Here is a 15,855-nt window from a genome sequence, read left to right on the forward strand (position 1 = left end):
ATCCACTCTAAAGACAAATGTTCAAACTTCTGTGGGGAAAAAAAGGCAAAACCACAACACTCCATTGTGAAGAGATGCAGTTTCAGTTTTCAGAATTCTTTCCCTCATTCCCAAATGAACAATACAGACTAAAAACATTTTATCACAGGTGGTAAAAAACACCTAGACCTTAATTTTCTTAATGGTAACATAATTAGGTATTACATAAAGCAGAGAAAAGGCACACACTTTTTATGTTACTATATCATGGAGACCATTTATTCTCTAATTATGGTACATGCCTTTCCTAGACAGTTCAAATAAATTCAAAGTGCGAGACTGATAAGTAAAGGGATTGTATGTACCTCTGTATTCATAAATTTACTTGCTGATACATAGCAAAAAGGGCAGTCAGGCAGGGATACCATATTACATTGGTTCTTTGATATCAATAGATGTCTGACAATTGATAGCCTTCAGGATGTGACTTCTTGAGGACTACTCCGTATTCAACAGAACTGTTCTGGAAAACTGTCTCAACAAGCATGTCTTGTGCCTTAAAAAATTTGTAAAAAAAAATTGACATAGATAAGAATTTAGAAATTCTGTTCACCTTGTATCAGGGCATCTTTCTAATTAGTACATGGAGTTAATGTACTTTGCAGTCAGAGTTATATATACACTTGTCTAGATATATAGTAGGCAAACTAGTAAATACTAGGTTTTGCCTGGGCAAACATCTGCTTTCTGGCAATTGCAGCTGCATGAATGCGTAGAGGTGCAGAAGCTCCCTCAGAAGCGCATGTGCTTTTCACGATCTTACATGTGGATCGGAGTTATTAACCACAGTAACATCGTCACCACTGCCAATCTTTATAAATGGTCCGATCAGGTTTGCCATACTCTAGTAAGGAAAAAAAAAAAAAAAAGATGGTAATATTCAAAAGACAAATGCACCAGTTTCAGGAAAATACTTAGTTATTTGATGTTTTATGTTATTGTTTTTCTCCTCTGCCCACATGTATTTGCTCTTCAAAGAGCAGCAAATTCCCACCCAAAAAGGAAAAGACAGAGAAAAATAAATCCTTACATATTCTTCTACAGACTGTAACAGTTTACTGCAATTTCTCTGGAAGCACTGCCTTGGAAAAGCTTTGTCAGCAGACTGGCCTGCAGAGGGTGCAAGAGCATCATAGCAATCACAAACCCATTTAGTTTTTAGCAAAAGCAGCCTAGGAAAGGCTGGGGTCACTGTAATTTTTTTTTTCTTTTCTGGTAAAAGATACCCATATTAAATCAATCTGGAAATAAAACCTTAATTTAGCCATTTTGACTGATGTTTTCTATTTGACGGGATCACTTTTAAGGACACTTAATTCCAGAAATCTGTTCAGAAGAGCCAATTGCTTCAGTTAGCACAGGCAGTAGTCAGTCAATTCAAACTCCATGTACGTGTACATTCCCCACGTGTCAAACTTAGCAGAACGACTACAAACTTTTTTTTATAGGTGTTTGGTTAAACCTGAAGTGCCAGGGAACAACAGTGGAGATGAAAACAAGATTCTAAGGAATGCCAGTAGCCTGATGTTCTTAAAAAAATATCTGTAGCAAGTATTTTTTTTTTTTTTACATAAATGAATTTTCTTGTCATTACTTTTTAGGATTTTGGGTGCCCCACATACTTTACTGTATGTCCCTCTCAGAACAAATTTGGAATAAGTCATGACACTGCCAAGATACATGCCTAAACAAGGGCTTTTTAAAAATCTGTTGTTTGAAGTTAAGGTCTTAAGTTGGTACATACTCAGGCACTTAGGTTGGCTTGAACACTTACTGCTGTGTGCTTGGAATTTTAAAATGTACAGATATAAAGTCAAAAGGTAAGGTTTTAACACATAACCCCAGGCTGGTGTGAAGTAGTGTTTCAGAGAAGTGCAAAGGAAAAGTTCTTGATTATTCACTGGCTTAGCCCAAGGCATACTGGAGCTGCGGACACTAACTGTGCATCCAAAGCTGTCTGCATCCAGTCTCATAGATCTACATGAGAGCAGCAACTCTGCAAGCTGTTTCGAGAATAAACACAGGCCACACACTGAAAAGAATTCCATAGCTTTGACATTCCCCACTCCTCTTTTCTACTATATAAGACACACATGAGAATAGGGATTAGGAGACAAATTACTATTCTTGCCTCAGGAGCCAGAAAACAGGATAAATAGTGATAGTGACAGAGTGCCAAAAGAGAACAGAGCTTGTATCAGTCTGAGCGGGTAAAAGGAAAGACTGCGACAGCATTGCTCTGGTGGCCTTGTGAGCAACACTTCAAACACAAAGTAGAGATTAAACATATTTGCTGGCAACCGTCTATAGCTTCACTAAACAATGTGGACGGAGCCACTGTGTTTTTTCCGTGCCAGAAACTGTCGATGGTTTGTTCTGTTTGGCTCAGTCTTGTTCTCCTTGTGCCCTCCCTCCAAAAACTGTGAACAGTGGCGTAGAAAAAAAGCCAGGCTCCCTACCCACATTCTTGGCTCGCCAAGAAAAAAAAAAAAAAAGGCACATGATGCTGGTCACATCATAAAGAATATCTCATCCAAACAAGGCCGTATTGATTTGGGGGGTAATTTTTAATAAAATGGCTCTAGATTATGCTTTATTGCTCAATGTTTAGGGGCAATATTCCTGAATGGACTGAGAACAGGCTGGGAGCCAGAAACTGCTGTCATCGATCTGCAGTGTGGCCTTCATTTAATCTCTGTACAGCAGTGTCCTCACATGGAAATGAGGACTGGAAAGACCACTTGCATCATCCACCTGTCCATCTGTCCGTCTGTCCCAGGGCGGAGGGGTGGATTTCTCCCTTAAACACCAGCGGGCCAATGGCAGAGGAGCAGAGCTCTCCTCCCCGTGGAGGGGAGCCCAGGGACACCTCTGTCACCCTGCTCTCTGCTGTCCACCCACCAAGCCACAGCAGGGGGGATGCTCTGAGGACAGGCATTTAGTACTTTGTCTTTATCACGCAGGCAGGCAGCCTTGCAGATCAATCATCCAGGCACAGCACCCTGACGCAATGTCAGGACCCTTGCCCCTTTGGGGGCTAATTCAGTGACTTGGCATCAGTCGCTTGGTTCTGTCAATAATTTCAGTACGTATTGAAGCACCCCTCATGAAAGTCACCATCTTGCCTGTTCTGCTGCACAGAGGTTCACCAGTTACTACAAAGCTTACAACCACGATCAGCAAACCATTCTACAAATTCTGACGGAGGTTTAAATAACTTAAGCATTTGCACATTTAATCCATAAATTTATGTTTTGCAGCCATTACGTGGTATTCTGGATTTATTTTAATATATCAGTGCACACACTCTGCTCTTAAGCCCACTACTGCAGAGAAAAGAGAATCATAGAATAGTTTGGGTTGGAAGGGGCCTTTAAAGGTCATCTAGTCCAATCCCTCTGCCACGAGCAGGGACATCTTCAACTAGATCAGGTTGCTCAGAGCCCCATCCAACCTGACCTTCAATGTTTCCAGGGATGGGGCATCTGCCACCTCTCTGGGCAACCTGTGCCAGTGTTTCACCACCCTCACTGTAAAGAATTTCTTCCTTATATCTAGTCTCAGTCTACCCTCTTTTAGTTTAAAGCCATTACCTCTTGTCCTATCGCTTTGGACAGCTTTGATGGCAGCTCTGATGCATTAAGAGATGAAATCTTTAACAACAGTTATCACTAATGGCATTCTGGAGTTAGTGATCCTCAAGACATAAATCAAGACCTGTTTAGTTAATAAGAAGTCTGTAAATTTTTATTTTTTTTTTTTAGAAATCCTTGAAGATGAGGGGGACTTTGCCAGCTCCACCCCGGCAGCTCTGGAAGCAACACAAATAAAGAAGGAGACAATTGACATAGGTAGGTCAAGCCTGTGTGTTGATGGCTATAACAGCACATTCTACTTTACTGTGAACTGCAGGTTTCTAAGGTTCATATGTTATTCCTGCACATTATACTTGTTCTACTTGTAGGTTATGATAAAATCTGGTTTTCATTTGATTTCACAGTGCAAAAATGCATGAACACTTATTTTTCCTTCCCTCAATTAATAACAAGATCTTATTTTCCCAGACAACATACTCCTTATTATGCTAGATGTGATAAGTCTGCATTTGATTGTGACACACTGTTCTTTTTCATACACAATTGCTAGAGAGGCTTAAACTGAAGAGCTAAATAGCTGTCTCAGAAACACTGAACATTTTATGCCTTGTCTGTTTTTTCTAAGTACTTCATGACAGTGCATTTAATTTCAGTCTATTCACTATCAAAGAATTGCCATAAATATTCTGAATTATTTTACAAGTTAAACTGGAATCAGAGCCTCAGCAATATGTAGGAGTCATACATTCGATGACAAGTATTCAGGAGAAGATTTGTTTTATTAAAAACATTGAAATTTAACATTAGAATACAGTAGGGATATTAATTTTGTGGAATAAATGAGCATAGAAACCATGGAATATAATTTAAAAAGGCATCAGAGGAAATATCGATGACATTGAAATCTACTGACCTGACATCCTGGATCAAAACATACTTTACAGTAGTGCTGCTTACACCCAGAAGTTAATGGAAAGAATGAAAAAATTCTGTTATAACGATTCTGTGAACAACAATTCTTTGCCCTTTTACACTGAAAGTTTCTACCATAAAAATATTTCTAACGTATGCATCAGTATTTCTGTGATCCAGGCAAGAGCTTCCTTCTTGGAAATTTGCTATCTGGAGTTTGGGTGTTGAGACACCCTATCCAACACAGCTTTTACAACTGTTTGCATAGGCTGATCTTGATTATGAAACACAACTGTAAGGAATATGGCACTGAGGACAACATCAGAGCAATGCCATCACAGCAATGACACACAGAAACAGAAGTTACATTAAGGATAAAGTAAAGCTGTGTCCCTGAAAGTTCAGAGAGATAGCAAGGTCACACTAATGCAAAGAGAAGAGTTCATACACAATGACACAGGATAAAATGTCATGCAAATGCAATTCAACTGACTGCCTTATACACACAAATTCCCTGTTGCTGTCATGTAATACTCCATTGAGGATAGTAATCACACAAGTCAGCAGTAAAAAAGTGCCGTTGCCCAAGGCAGAAAGAGATTAGAGAGTCAGCATGGTTGAGACAATGAGCACATAAATGAAAGCCATGGGAGTGTTTTGGTAATAGTATAAAAAAAAAAAAAAAAAATCACTCAAGAGCCCAGGAGTAGACCTACTGCTCCATTTTGGCCCAAGGTTGTATTTCCAATAGCTCCAAATGTTAAAGGAAGAGGCAAGAATTTTCTTAAGAGTTATGGGGTAGCCTATTTATGAAAAAACACTTCTTTTCTAGTATCCCAAGTAAATCACACACACGTGCTTGAGACTATACTTTCTGATTCTAAGGTTTTCCATAGGTATAAAATTTATTCTTGCATATGGCTTATGAAAACAAGTATTTGCCAAATCACTTAAGAGAAAGCAAGTTATAAAGTACTACTCTGTGCACGTTAGCAAGTACCATTACAGAAAGCACATCAAACGAACCACTTATTTACCAACAATCTGTTATTTCTAACAGTCTAAACCATGCACTCAGTTTTTCAAAATTTACCAGGAATAATTACTTCTATTTACTGAAAACTGTATTATTTATTTAATTATTTATAATTGGCCTATGACATCCCCTACCAAAATGATGAGAACTAGTCTTTGTCTCCTTCCCAACCCAAAAAGTAATTCCACTCAAGAAGTGAACTTTCAGCCTCAGAAGTCCAAGCATGAGGAAATGAGCCCAGAGTCAGCAGAGCTGGGTTTTGATGTCCCTAGATGATTTCAAGCATTCTGAGGGCTCCTGAATTTTACTTCTGAAAAGAAACTATTCTTTAAGAAACTTTTCTTTCTGAAAAGAAACTATTCTTTATGATGTGAAAGAGTGCAAAGCTATTATAGCCTCAGCTCTGAAGAAGAAAAAAAACCCGAACACTGGCATGTAGACATGCAGAAAAATAATATAATGATGGTTCTATCCTGTTAGGGATGGAATTTTGAGGGAATAGAGTTCTTCTGTCTTCCCTGTTTTGTCATTTAAGGCACATCATAGAACAGTTTCAGATACAGCCATCCCTAGATACAGAAAGTGCAATTTAAGCTGAGGCTAAAGATCTCAGTATCTGAGATTAGCCTTTCACCCAAAAGCAAATAAACATGGCTGACTGCTACAGGAAGGCAAAAGGATGCAACCTTCTCCCCAAAGCCTAGCACCCCTTCCTGCCCTCCCTCCCAGGAGCAGGGAAAGGAATGCCTCAGAGCTCAGCTTTGAAACCACCATGTAGCTTACAAGAACGGACTTGAAACCAGTTTTTTTTTTTTTTTTTGTGGTAAAAAGGAGTCCTGAATAGAGGATAACAGGTAGGAATAAGGAGCAAAGGTCTCTTTGCAGTTTCTTTCGAAGTCACGCTGCATGCAGGTCTACCACAGGTGCCTGTGCTTCTCACTCCTCATCACATCTGAACCGCCTGCACAGCTTTTAAACTTGAGAGGGGGACAGTGGTCTTCTAGGGCCCAAGTCCCTGCTCATTTTATGACAGCTCGTGTGGGCCCACAAAGGGAAGGGCTGCAGCCCAAGCCCTGTTCGGCAGGAGTGAATCCACAAACACATTCACTTACAAATGGCACTGAAGCCTCCCCAAGCCTGCCCTACCCACATCTGGAAGGCACACCTGTGCTAATCAAGTTGTACAAACATGTTATGCAAATCGATTTACGTGAGATACAAACCACCCATGTATGCTTAGGTGTTTAATCAAGTATGTTAAATTTGTGTTGCATCCACAGCTACCTTTTGTGGAATGCAGGGGCAGAAAGAAAGAGAGGGCTTATGAGAAATGCCAATAAATAATTTGATTTAGGTAGGCATGTGGCAGAAGACTTGTTATAACTAATGGGTTAGACTAATGGGTTACGACATTTTTAATTGAACATAGGTGTTATCTGCAGACTATAACAATAATATTAGCAATTTACTTGCCAAAGTCCAAGTCTATTTCATTTAAAACTGTTTCTATAGATGACGATTCTATAAGCACTACCTCAGAAGACAGATCTTGTACACCAGTAGCAAAACGAATAGTTGGGACAGGTGAGTATTAATTTCCATGCATTTATTCTGAAACAAAATCGCATTGTGATTTCAGTTCCAAAGCTGGAGCAACCAGGTCTCTACTGTAAACACAGCTCTACTTTTCTACTTCTGACTCCAGTGTAGTTTTATCACTAAACTTAACAATTAGTTTCATTCCCTGACATGAGCAAAACTTGCATTAATACTATAGTTCAACTTTGCATTCTATACTTATCTGATGAGCAGCATCTGCTTACTTCTGAGTATGTAGGTAAGATTTTTTGTCTTCTATTGAATCCCCAGTAGCATTTTCATTTGTATATTTTGCTTTGACATTCTAATTTGAAACCATACTGGAAAGCCATTTTCTTATCACTGCTCATATATTGTTGCTTTTAAAGCTTAACGCCTGTTGCTTTCCTGCATATAGCACTCAGATACGTCTGTATTTAATTTGACAACAACAGCAACAAAATCACACTAACAAAATGTGGAATTTTAGATGCCTTGGGGAAACAACAGATTTAACTTGCTACATATTTTGCATACTTAATCAAAATATTATCACGTATGGATATTAACATTGCAAAGTTAAAAGATTTTCATAACAAGAGATTATAAACATTAATTAATCCCTCAGTTTGTTACCAAATTGTTAGCTACAATTGCACTTTAATGTATGTATATCCAGCAATACTCAGTTGTTGTTTCATTTATATTTTCAGACAATCACATTCCCTTAGAAGAAACACAAAATCACTTTAAAGTTATTACAGTTAATGATACTGGAGCAGGAAAACACTGGAGTGATAATGAAGTCAGAGCTCTGATAAACATATGGTCAGATGAAAAGATACAACAAATGCTTGAAGGGGCCACAAGAAATAAAGAAATATTTGAGGAAATTGCCAGAAGGTTAATGAAACGTGGTATAGACAGAGACTGGAAACAATGTCGCACAAAGTACAAGAACCTAAAATATGAATACCGCGCACTGCAGAAAGAAAATGAACATCTTGGTAATCCCAGGAGAAAAATGAGATTTTACGATGAAGTTGACTGTATCTTAAGAAGACAGCCTCTGGGTCCCTCAAGCTGGGGATGTGAAAGTTCAAGTCTCCTATCAGGTACTAAAAACTTCAGTGATGAGATAAAGTGCTTAAAATAAAACTTAAAGTTGCCTGTTGACCCATGCTGTAGGGGTGAAATATGCGGCCAGAATGGGTAGGGAAAATAACTGAAGAACCTGTATCTGCATGATCAAGTAGGCAATGCTCAGTGAACAGAAATGGTTTTTGGAAGAGTTTGGAAGTGAGAACATTAACAAAATGTGAAAACACCTGAAGTGTTAAATGTATTAGAGAATCTTTGTGCTTTTGAAAGCTTAAGTGAGATACAGTGAAACGGTGCTAGAAAGTGTCACAGGTTTTAAAGGTGATCAGTCAGGCATGTAAAGTATTATGGATAGACAGCTGCAAGGCCATACCAGTTAGAACTGCAGAAATCTGTAACAATCAAGACAAGTGCAAGGACTCCAAAAAAGCTAACTTCATTAATTCAATTCACACCACAGTCAAGAGAGAGAAAAATCCAGGGCAGTGATGTTTATTTGAGCACTAGTAATTATTAAATTATTTTGCTAAAGCAGAATCAGTTTCCTAAACACAGATTGTTCTATTTTAGTATCAAAAGACCTCTGATCTAGGAACACATCTAACTTTGTGTCTGCTGTAAGGGTTCTCGTGACTGCCCAACTGCTCCAGCTCTCAGAGGCACCTGCTCCCGCTCCAGGCAGATCAGATGCTCTTGTAGAAGCAACTTAACCACTGCAGCTTAGAGCTCAGTGAGTTGTCGTAAACCAGAACTAATTCTGATTATTCTCAATATAATAATTTGCAACGTCACAAATGTGAGTTGTGGACTTGAATCATTTCTGCAGCAGAGGCCAGGTGGACAGCTTGAGCAGAAACTGCTGGAGCCATCCTTAAGCCAGCTGTCCTCACTCATGAGTCAGAGCCCTCATGTGGTGTCCACAGTAGTGCCATTAGTTGAGGCTGGAATGACATCCACAAAGTCATGGGATGACACCACTGTTTCTCACATGCCTCATTCTTGTGCTCAATCACATTCTTAAGACAGACATTTCAAATCCAGAAACTGAAGATATTACTGCTCATTTCTGCTCTCCATGAATGGAATTTGTCAACACCAAGGATATTTGAGCCAACCTGGCCATTTTACATTTTAGTATGCTGGAAAATGACTGTGTAATCTGTGCTGTGAATGCTGATGCAGGAGATAGTAAAACAACCTTTCAGAAAAGAAGCTTTAGTTAATAAGCTGCCCGAGGCATCTGCCAAATAAATGTGTCTCCACCTTGATTTTGTGTGCCAACCCAGCACCTAACTTTTCTAGAAGGTTCTTATTGCTCCAGATCATTTGTCCCAATGCGTTTGCTTTTGTAGGATAGAGGTTTTTGGTATGTGACTGACTGTGCTTTGAAAATCTCTGCAAAATAGTCACTTTGCTTTTCTCTTCTAAGTTTCAGTGGGAGATGTTACAGCAAACACAGGATCCTTGGGTATCAAGAGAAAACCATGGAATGATGGTAAGAACCCCTGACTTTTTAAAGCATCTATACACTGCTGGTGAATGGGATGCCAGATTCTAGTTTCCAGTACTCAAACAGTTTGGTTTTTTCAAAATAAATCCTAGAACTTAATACCAAGCTGCAAACCAACATTCTTCTCTCACCCTCAACAATCTGCAAAACAAGAGTCCTGAGAAAAATGTGGGCCTAAGAAAAAGTGCAATTTCTTTATTTCAGTCTTCATCCCTGGTATAAACGAGGTAAACATCAGGAAATACTTTGATTTGTAGGAATCAAATGCAAGGAAAAGATAAAAAGATTTTAAAAATAAAATGTCTTAATTACCTGTGTTGCTCGGAGGAAAATAGGGACAATATCACAGTAATGGTTGTGGTTTCCTCACATTATACTGTGTCAGTAAATGAGAGGAGAAATTACATGTTTAGAAATATAATGTCTAACATGTTGTAAAAGAGAAAATAGGTTAAGAAAGCTATTCCAAAAAGAAGATATGGTATAGAATCACTGAGAGAGAAAAATTTAGGGTTGGATAGAAATATGCGGCATGCAATCTGATACAGGAAAGGTCAGGAGCTTATTTTTCTTCCTGGCAGAATTGTCAGGCCCTAAATAATCAAATAGTCCAACAATAAGAGATGACAAACTTAATTTTTAGGAGCCCCCCCCTATTTTTAATACTAAGATGATGTTTTGTCTACAGACAGATGAACACAAAGAGATATGAATACCACATTTCTGAATTCAACCTGCACAGTACACCATCACAAACTGTACTAACAGGACCAACTCTATGTGATTAAATATACTTTCATTTATTGCTTATTAGATAAGTATGTCTTGCAGAATGCAGTAGTTAGGCAAAGCTGAAAGTTTCAAATATGAGTGATTTTTACAAGGACTGCTTCATTCCTACCCGCCGTTATACAATGACCCCTTACACAACACCAGGCAACACCTGCCAAAAGAGTGTAACGGAAGGACAGCATTAGGAAAATCTAGCATGTGCCGAACTTCAGTGGAAGCAGTTCATTGACTTGTGCACTCTAACTACATACTTTGCTTTTGTCCACAGAGGCATCACCTGTTCCATTTAAGAAAAGTGCTTCTGAAAACACCATACTCCACTTCCAAAAACTATTAACAGAGAGAGTGCACACAGTAACAGAAGGCAAAAAGTTACTGTTAGAAAGGCTTTGTAAGCAGGAAGAAATGCAAGACCTCAACAGTACACAGCTGTATGCTGATCCATCGACCATACAACAGGTGGGTTTAATGAACTTTCTATGAAATTAGCATGCAGAGATTCTCTCGGATAGTAAGAAATTAAATAGACTTATTTATGAGCGTAGGTCACACACATGAGTACGTGGTTGCTGCCCTTTAATTTACTCACCTTCAGTCATTTAAACTAGGTATGAGTTCCCATCATAATCCTTAACTATTAACTTTTAGCAGTGACATCAGTTAGTCTAATAAAAGATATAACCTACAGAGGCTACATGTTTTGGCACACCTACATGCCACAATTAACAGGCCTAATTGAAAGAAAATAACACTTTGACTGATCAAAGAAAACATGTGAAGTTGAAATTTCATCCTGCCATTTCCAATTTCCATCTCTATGACCTTCCTAGCAAGTTAGTCCTCTGCAATTAACCACAATAGAAGCCATTCTTTTTGGTTAGGCAAGGCTGGTGGGGAAAACACAACACTTCATTCCTTTATCAGCATTTACCCTCTTCCTGGCCTCACCACCTGCCTATGCTGGGGTAGTGGACCATCCCCATCTGCCTGCTGAAGCAGATGGTGCTGTGCAGCAAAAAACTGGAGAATTCAGTGAGCCAGAAAGAAAGTACAGAAAGTTGATGCCCACCTAGAAAGGGCAGGCATGGGTTCTGGTCCCTGTTCTGTACTGAGCAAGGGGTCTGCCCTGTCCAGTAACAAAATGAAGTACAGAAAAAAACATAGAAACGGTGCAGGGAACAATGACCTGGTAAGTGACAAATGCCATGCCATACCTAACCATTACTCTGCAAAATCCTCCTAGCCACTACTTAATTTTGAGATTGTGAGGCATGCGTTTCCAGGGTTTTCCTTTTCAGCGTATTCAAGCAGAACAACTAATTTCTGGATCTCAGTCATGTCTGGGCATAGACCTGCACAGCCCTGCCAAAGCTAGGTCAGTTCCGGGCACACACAAGGGCACAACTGAAGTCAAGTAGTCAAGTCCTTACTGCAGCAGCAAGAGCCACCAGGTTTTTTTTATACACGGAGGCCTAAATTCTACCCAAGTCCCTCTTCACAAAATCTTACACAAAAAAATTACTGGATATAGTGCTTTGCTTCCTGCTCTATGTTAATTATTTTCTTTTATGAGAGACATTATGAAGGTAAAGGATTTCCACCAAATTAGATTTTATCTGCCATTTGACTAGCATTTTTAAAATAATTCTGAGACATCAGAGGAAGATCCCTAGAAAATCATAGTTTTTTTGATCATATTCATTTATACAGTGACACGGACATACAGTTGTTCCAGTGTATGCTTATCTACCACTTTTCACATTTTGCATTGGTTTCTCAGTATAAACCTTCTTTGGCTTGTAATATTATTATCATTATTGGTTTAAAAATCATTCTCTCTTTGCAATGAGTTGGTTCAAAGAGACATCCTTGAACTTGCATGTGTTGTATTACTTGCATACAGAACTGCTGGCTTTGGTAGGAGAACAAGGGATCTGTCTCTGCCATCACAGCACAGTCAGGTATCCTTCTAGAACATGCTGAGCCAGCTGAAGACCTCACCATTCCTAGCAGCACTAAAATCACAGGTTACTCGTTCCACATGTGAACCGGAAGGATGTGTGATCCAACCCCAATCCACTCTAGTACATTTAAACAGTTTAGTTTCATTTAGATTGAAATTAAGTTTTAAAAATAACTATACTGAAAATAATATGGATCACTTGTATGTTCTGCTGTACCTGCTTTCTTACATGAGTGCAAGGCTGAAGTTGTACAAAGCAGCTGAAGCCGATTTGATGACTCACTGCAACAAGAAGATCCCTTTTTCTCTATGCTACTCTGAGGAATCTGATGCTTGCTGGTTCCCCTGTAAACCAGATCAGCTCACTAACCTGACACCAGACTAGCCCAAGTTAGGAAAAAAAGAAAAAAAAAAATAATCAAATGGGTTTCTGTGTGCCTCGAAGCAGCCTAGGAAGTTCTCAGCTGTGCTAGCCCTCACTTGGAGCAGCTCAAAGGTTGTTTTTGTTGCAGTGTTACTGCCCTCACAGAAGAAAGGCTAACCTGAGGGAGGCAGTTAGCACTGCAAAGAAGACAAACTGAACCTAAAATTCTGAATGATGCACAAGGATCTCCATCTTTCCAAAACTTTCCTGTCATTCAGTACAATGTCCAAAAAAAAAACCCCTTTTTCTTCTTCCAGAAAATAAAAAATAAAGACTTATTCATTAAAATAAGCAGATATTTCAAGAAATATGTATCTGGTTTTAAATGCTGTTGTTCAGGACAGAACTGCACAAAAGCGGAGGCAAAGGAGTGCCAAAACTCTTAGTAGGTCAGAGCAGAGAACTGCAGAGCACACTTGCAATCTCTACTTGGAAATTGTTCATATCAGCACTAGAGGGTAGACATGAAGCAAGAACTGACATTAAAAAAAAAGAACACAAGTGGCTTTCCAAGTAAAAGGTTTGGTGTTTTTTGTTTTTTTTTTTCTCAGAAAACTTTCCACAGCGTGGGATTTACCTGACAAACAAATGTCCAAAGCAGGTGGACTTCCCTTTGTGTGGGATTCCACTTCTATTGTGCTTTGTGGCTGGCAAAGCATAGCTTGCTTTTTGTAACCATTTTGTCAGAAAGTTCTCTCCTCCTTTCCTGCTCTTCACATTTATTTTTGATCAAAGATGGTAAAAGATGTCAGGTGCATGGGGCATTTGGCATCATCTAATATTTATGTGCTACTCTGACGACAACAGATAACAATTTACTTGAATATGTAGAATGCTGAGATAGATAAATCAAAGTGGCATCAAGACAACCTTTCTTCACTGCAGTTGTAGTTATGATTCCACATCACTTTTTGCTTAGAGACAAAATAACACGAATGTTGCACATTTAGAATTCACATTGTCTAGAGCTATGGTCTGTCTCCTTTTGGCAGCATCTCCTGGGCTAGTGACAATGGACTAAATCGAATGTTGCTAGAATGAAGGACTTCTCAAAAAAGTTCCTTGAAAAATAGCATTAGTTAATCAAACTCCTCCTTACAGTGTATTTTTATATTCACTTGAGCTTGTGCTGTGGCTCTGCTCTGTTCACAGCTTTACATTTATTACAGTTACACGGCATTTAGTTTAGGCACACTTATTGGCAAGTTAAATGGAATTTGGGACACCATCTGACACATGCTAAATGGGTATGTGTGAGAACACTACCGTAAGATGGAAAGGGTTTGGGCAGAGAGGTCCTCTTAGACAGCAATCCACAACATGGTTCCTTTTTAGCAGAAAGGCCAGACCCAAGTTGTTTCCATGTAACTGCTCCTTGGAATCTTAATATAAATTACATCATGAAAATGATCCAGCTTAAAAATCAAACCCAACACCAAGCAATGATGGCAAGAGCAGCAACCCCACAATAAATGGAGATCTTTGCTCTTCTACCTCCTCAAATCTGCACCAGGGGGCCATTCAGATTACTGTGAGGGAAAATCTGTCTCCTCCCGAGTTTGCAAATGCCTATACTGAATTTTTTGAGATGTGGCAGATAAATGGAGCAATCACCACTCTGACCTGTATTAAAAAGTTCCATTCTTCTCTGAAGCACACTCACTCACTGAGATGAATGGGTCACTTTACACGTCTTTGATAAGGCTGTTACCCTGGAAAGTCCTCTGAATGCACCATTTAGATTATTTCCTGGTAGACTGAACTATATTTGGGAAAACACAAGGAGAATAAGATGCAGGGAGCAGACACTTGCATTGTTGGTGGATCCACAAGCACTATCACCATCACTGTCAGCTTAAAAGATGCTTCCTCCAGACTCTCACCCATTGTTCTTTCTCCTGCAGCAAGGTCTCCTTTGTATTGGTACTATCACTTATGTGGCCAAGTAGTTAACCAACTGGCAGAACTGATTTAAATTAAAATTAACCTAATAAAAAGCCCCTCCAAACAACTCTGCTTTTTTTTTAAGTTCAAGGAAAGTAGTGAAAGAAATGGCAGAAATAGCAGCCAGGGAAGTTTATTTGAACTCAACCACCCAGCATGAACCTCCCGGTGCTGTGTACAACCCTCCCTCCATGCATTAGGCTCAAATGTATGGTATTGCCAACACAGCAATCCTGTGAAAATTACTGCAAAGCTGTATCATGCCTACCTGGATGACTTAACTACAGTCTTCTTCTTTGGGAAGAAAAACGAACAGTCTCACCCCAACTCTATGGCTAGGTTGATGTAATGGCAAGTCTGTTGGCCACAATAAACATACTGGCAGTCTCTGAACCGTCCTCTTGTATATACATTTTGGCACCACTTCCCTCCTGGCTTTTCCACTCCTTCTTATGTTATCTCATTCCAGTTGCTTACTCCACATCCAGAGATAAGAGCTGAGACCAAACTGCATCCAGTGACTTGTACATCTAAGAGATTTGAACTTTGTTAGAATGGAAATCTGGCTTATCTTCACTTTCCCAGCATGCAGGAACCTGCGTCCCGCAGGAAGTTATGTGAAACAACCGAGCAATGTAACAGCTCACCACAGCAAAAAAGGTTTCGCTCCTCTCTTCCTGCAGGAGTAAGCTTTGTGGCATGTAATTAAACTGGGCTGTCAGCAGCTAGCAGCACAGAATAGCCTACAAACATAATCCAAGATAGAGCTAAAAGATCAAGTGTGACCACATTCATGTTCATAAGTGTCTCTGAAAGTACTCAGGAATGTTTTACCAGCACATACCAGCTGTATGCTAGTAAACCAGCTGGTAAACCAGCATACAGACGCAATCACTAGCTAGACAAACATCTTAGCATTTACACTATTAAAACGTTTAAGACTGCAGTTCTTGCATCGGG

The 15,855-nt window shown here is 39.4% G+C and overlaps 1 protein-coding gene across 1 annotated transcript in view; it reads left to right on the plus strand.

Annotated features, from left to right (window-relative positions):
* Positions 1–11,246, plus strand: part of LOC104286445 (zinc finger and SCAN domain-containing protein 20-like) — a 23,965-nt gene extending 12,719 nt beyond the window's left edge. Inside the window, exons 2-6 of the mRNA XM_009885038.1 lie at positions 3,804–3,890; positions 7,096–7,167; positions 7,875–8,276; positions 9,692–9,757; positions 10,833–11,246. Coding sequence (XP_009883340.1) covers positions 3,804–3,890; positions 7,096–7,167; positions 7,875–8,276; positions 9,692–9,757; positions 10,833–11,047 — 842 coding nt within the window. The 3' untranslated portion in view covers positions 11,048–11,246. The remainder of the gene's footprint in view (positions 1–3,803; positions 3,891–7,095; positions 7,168–7,874; positions 8,277–9,691; positions 9,758–10,832) is intronic.
* Positions 11,247–15,855: the final 4,609 nt, after the last annotated feature.

This window comes from Charadrius vociferus, unplaced genomic scaffold (genome assembly GCF_000708025.1).
Source record: "Charadrius vociferus isolate BGI_N301 unplaced genomic scaffold, ASM70802v2 scaffold134, whole genome shotgun sequence".
NCBI lineage: Eukaryota > Metazoa > Chordata > Aves > Charadriiformes > Charadriidae > Charadrius > Charadrius vociferus.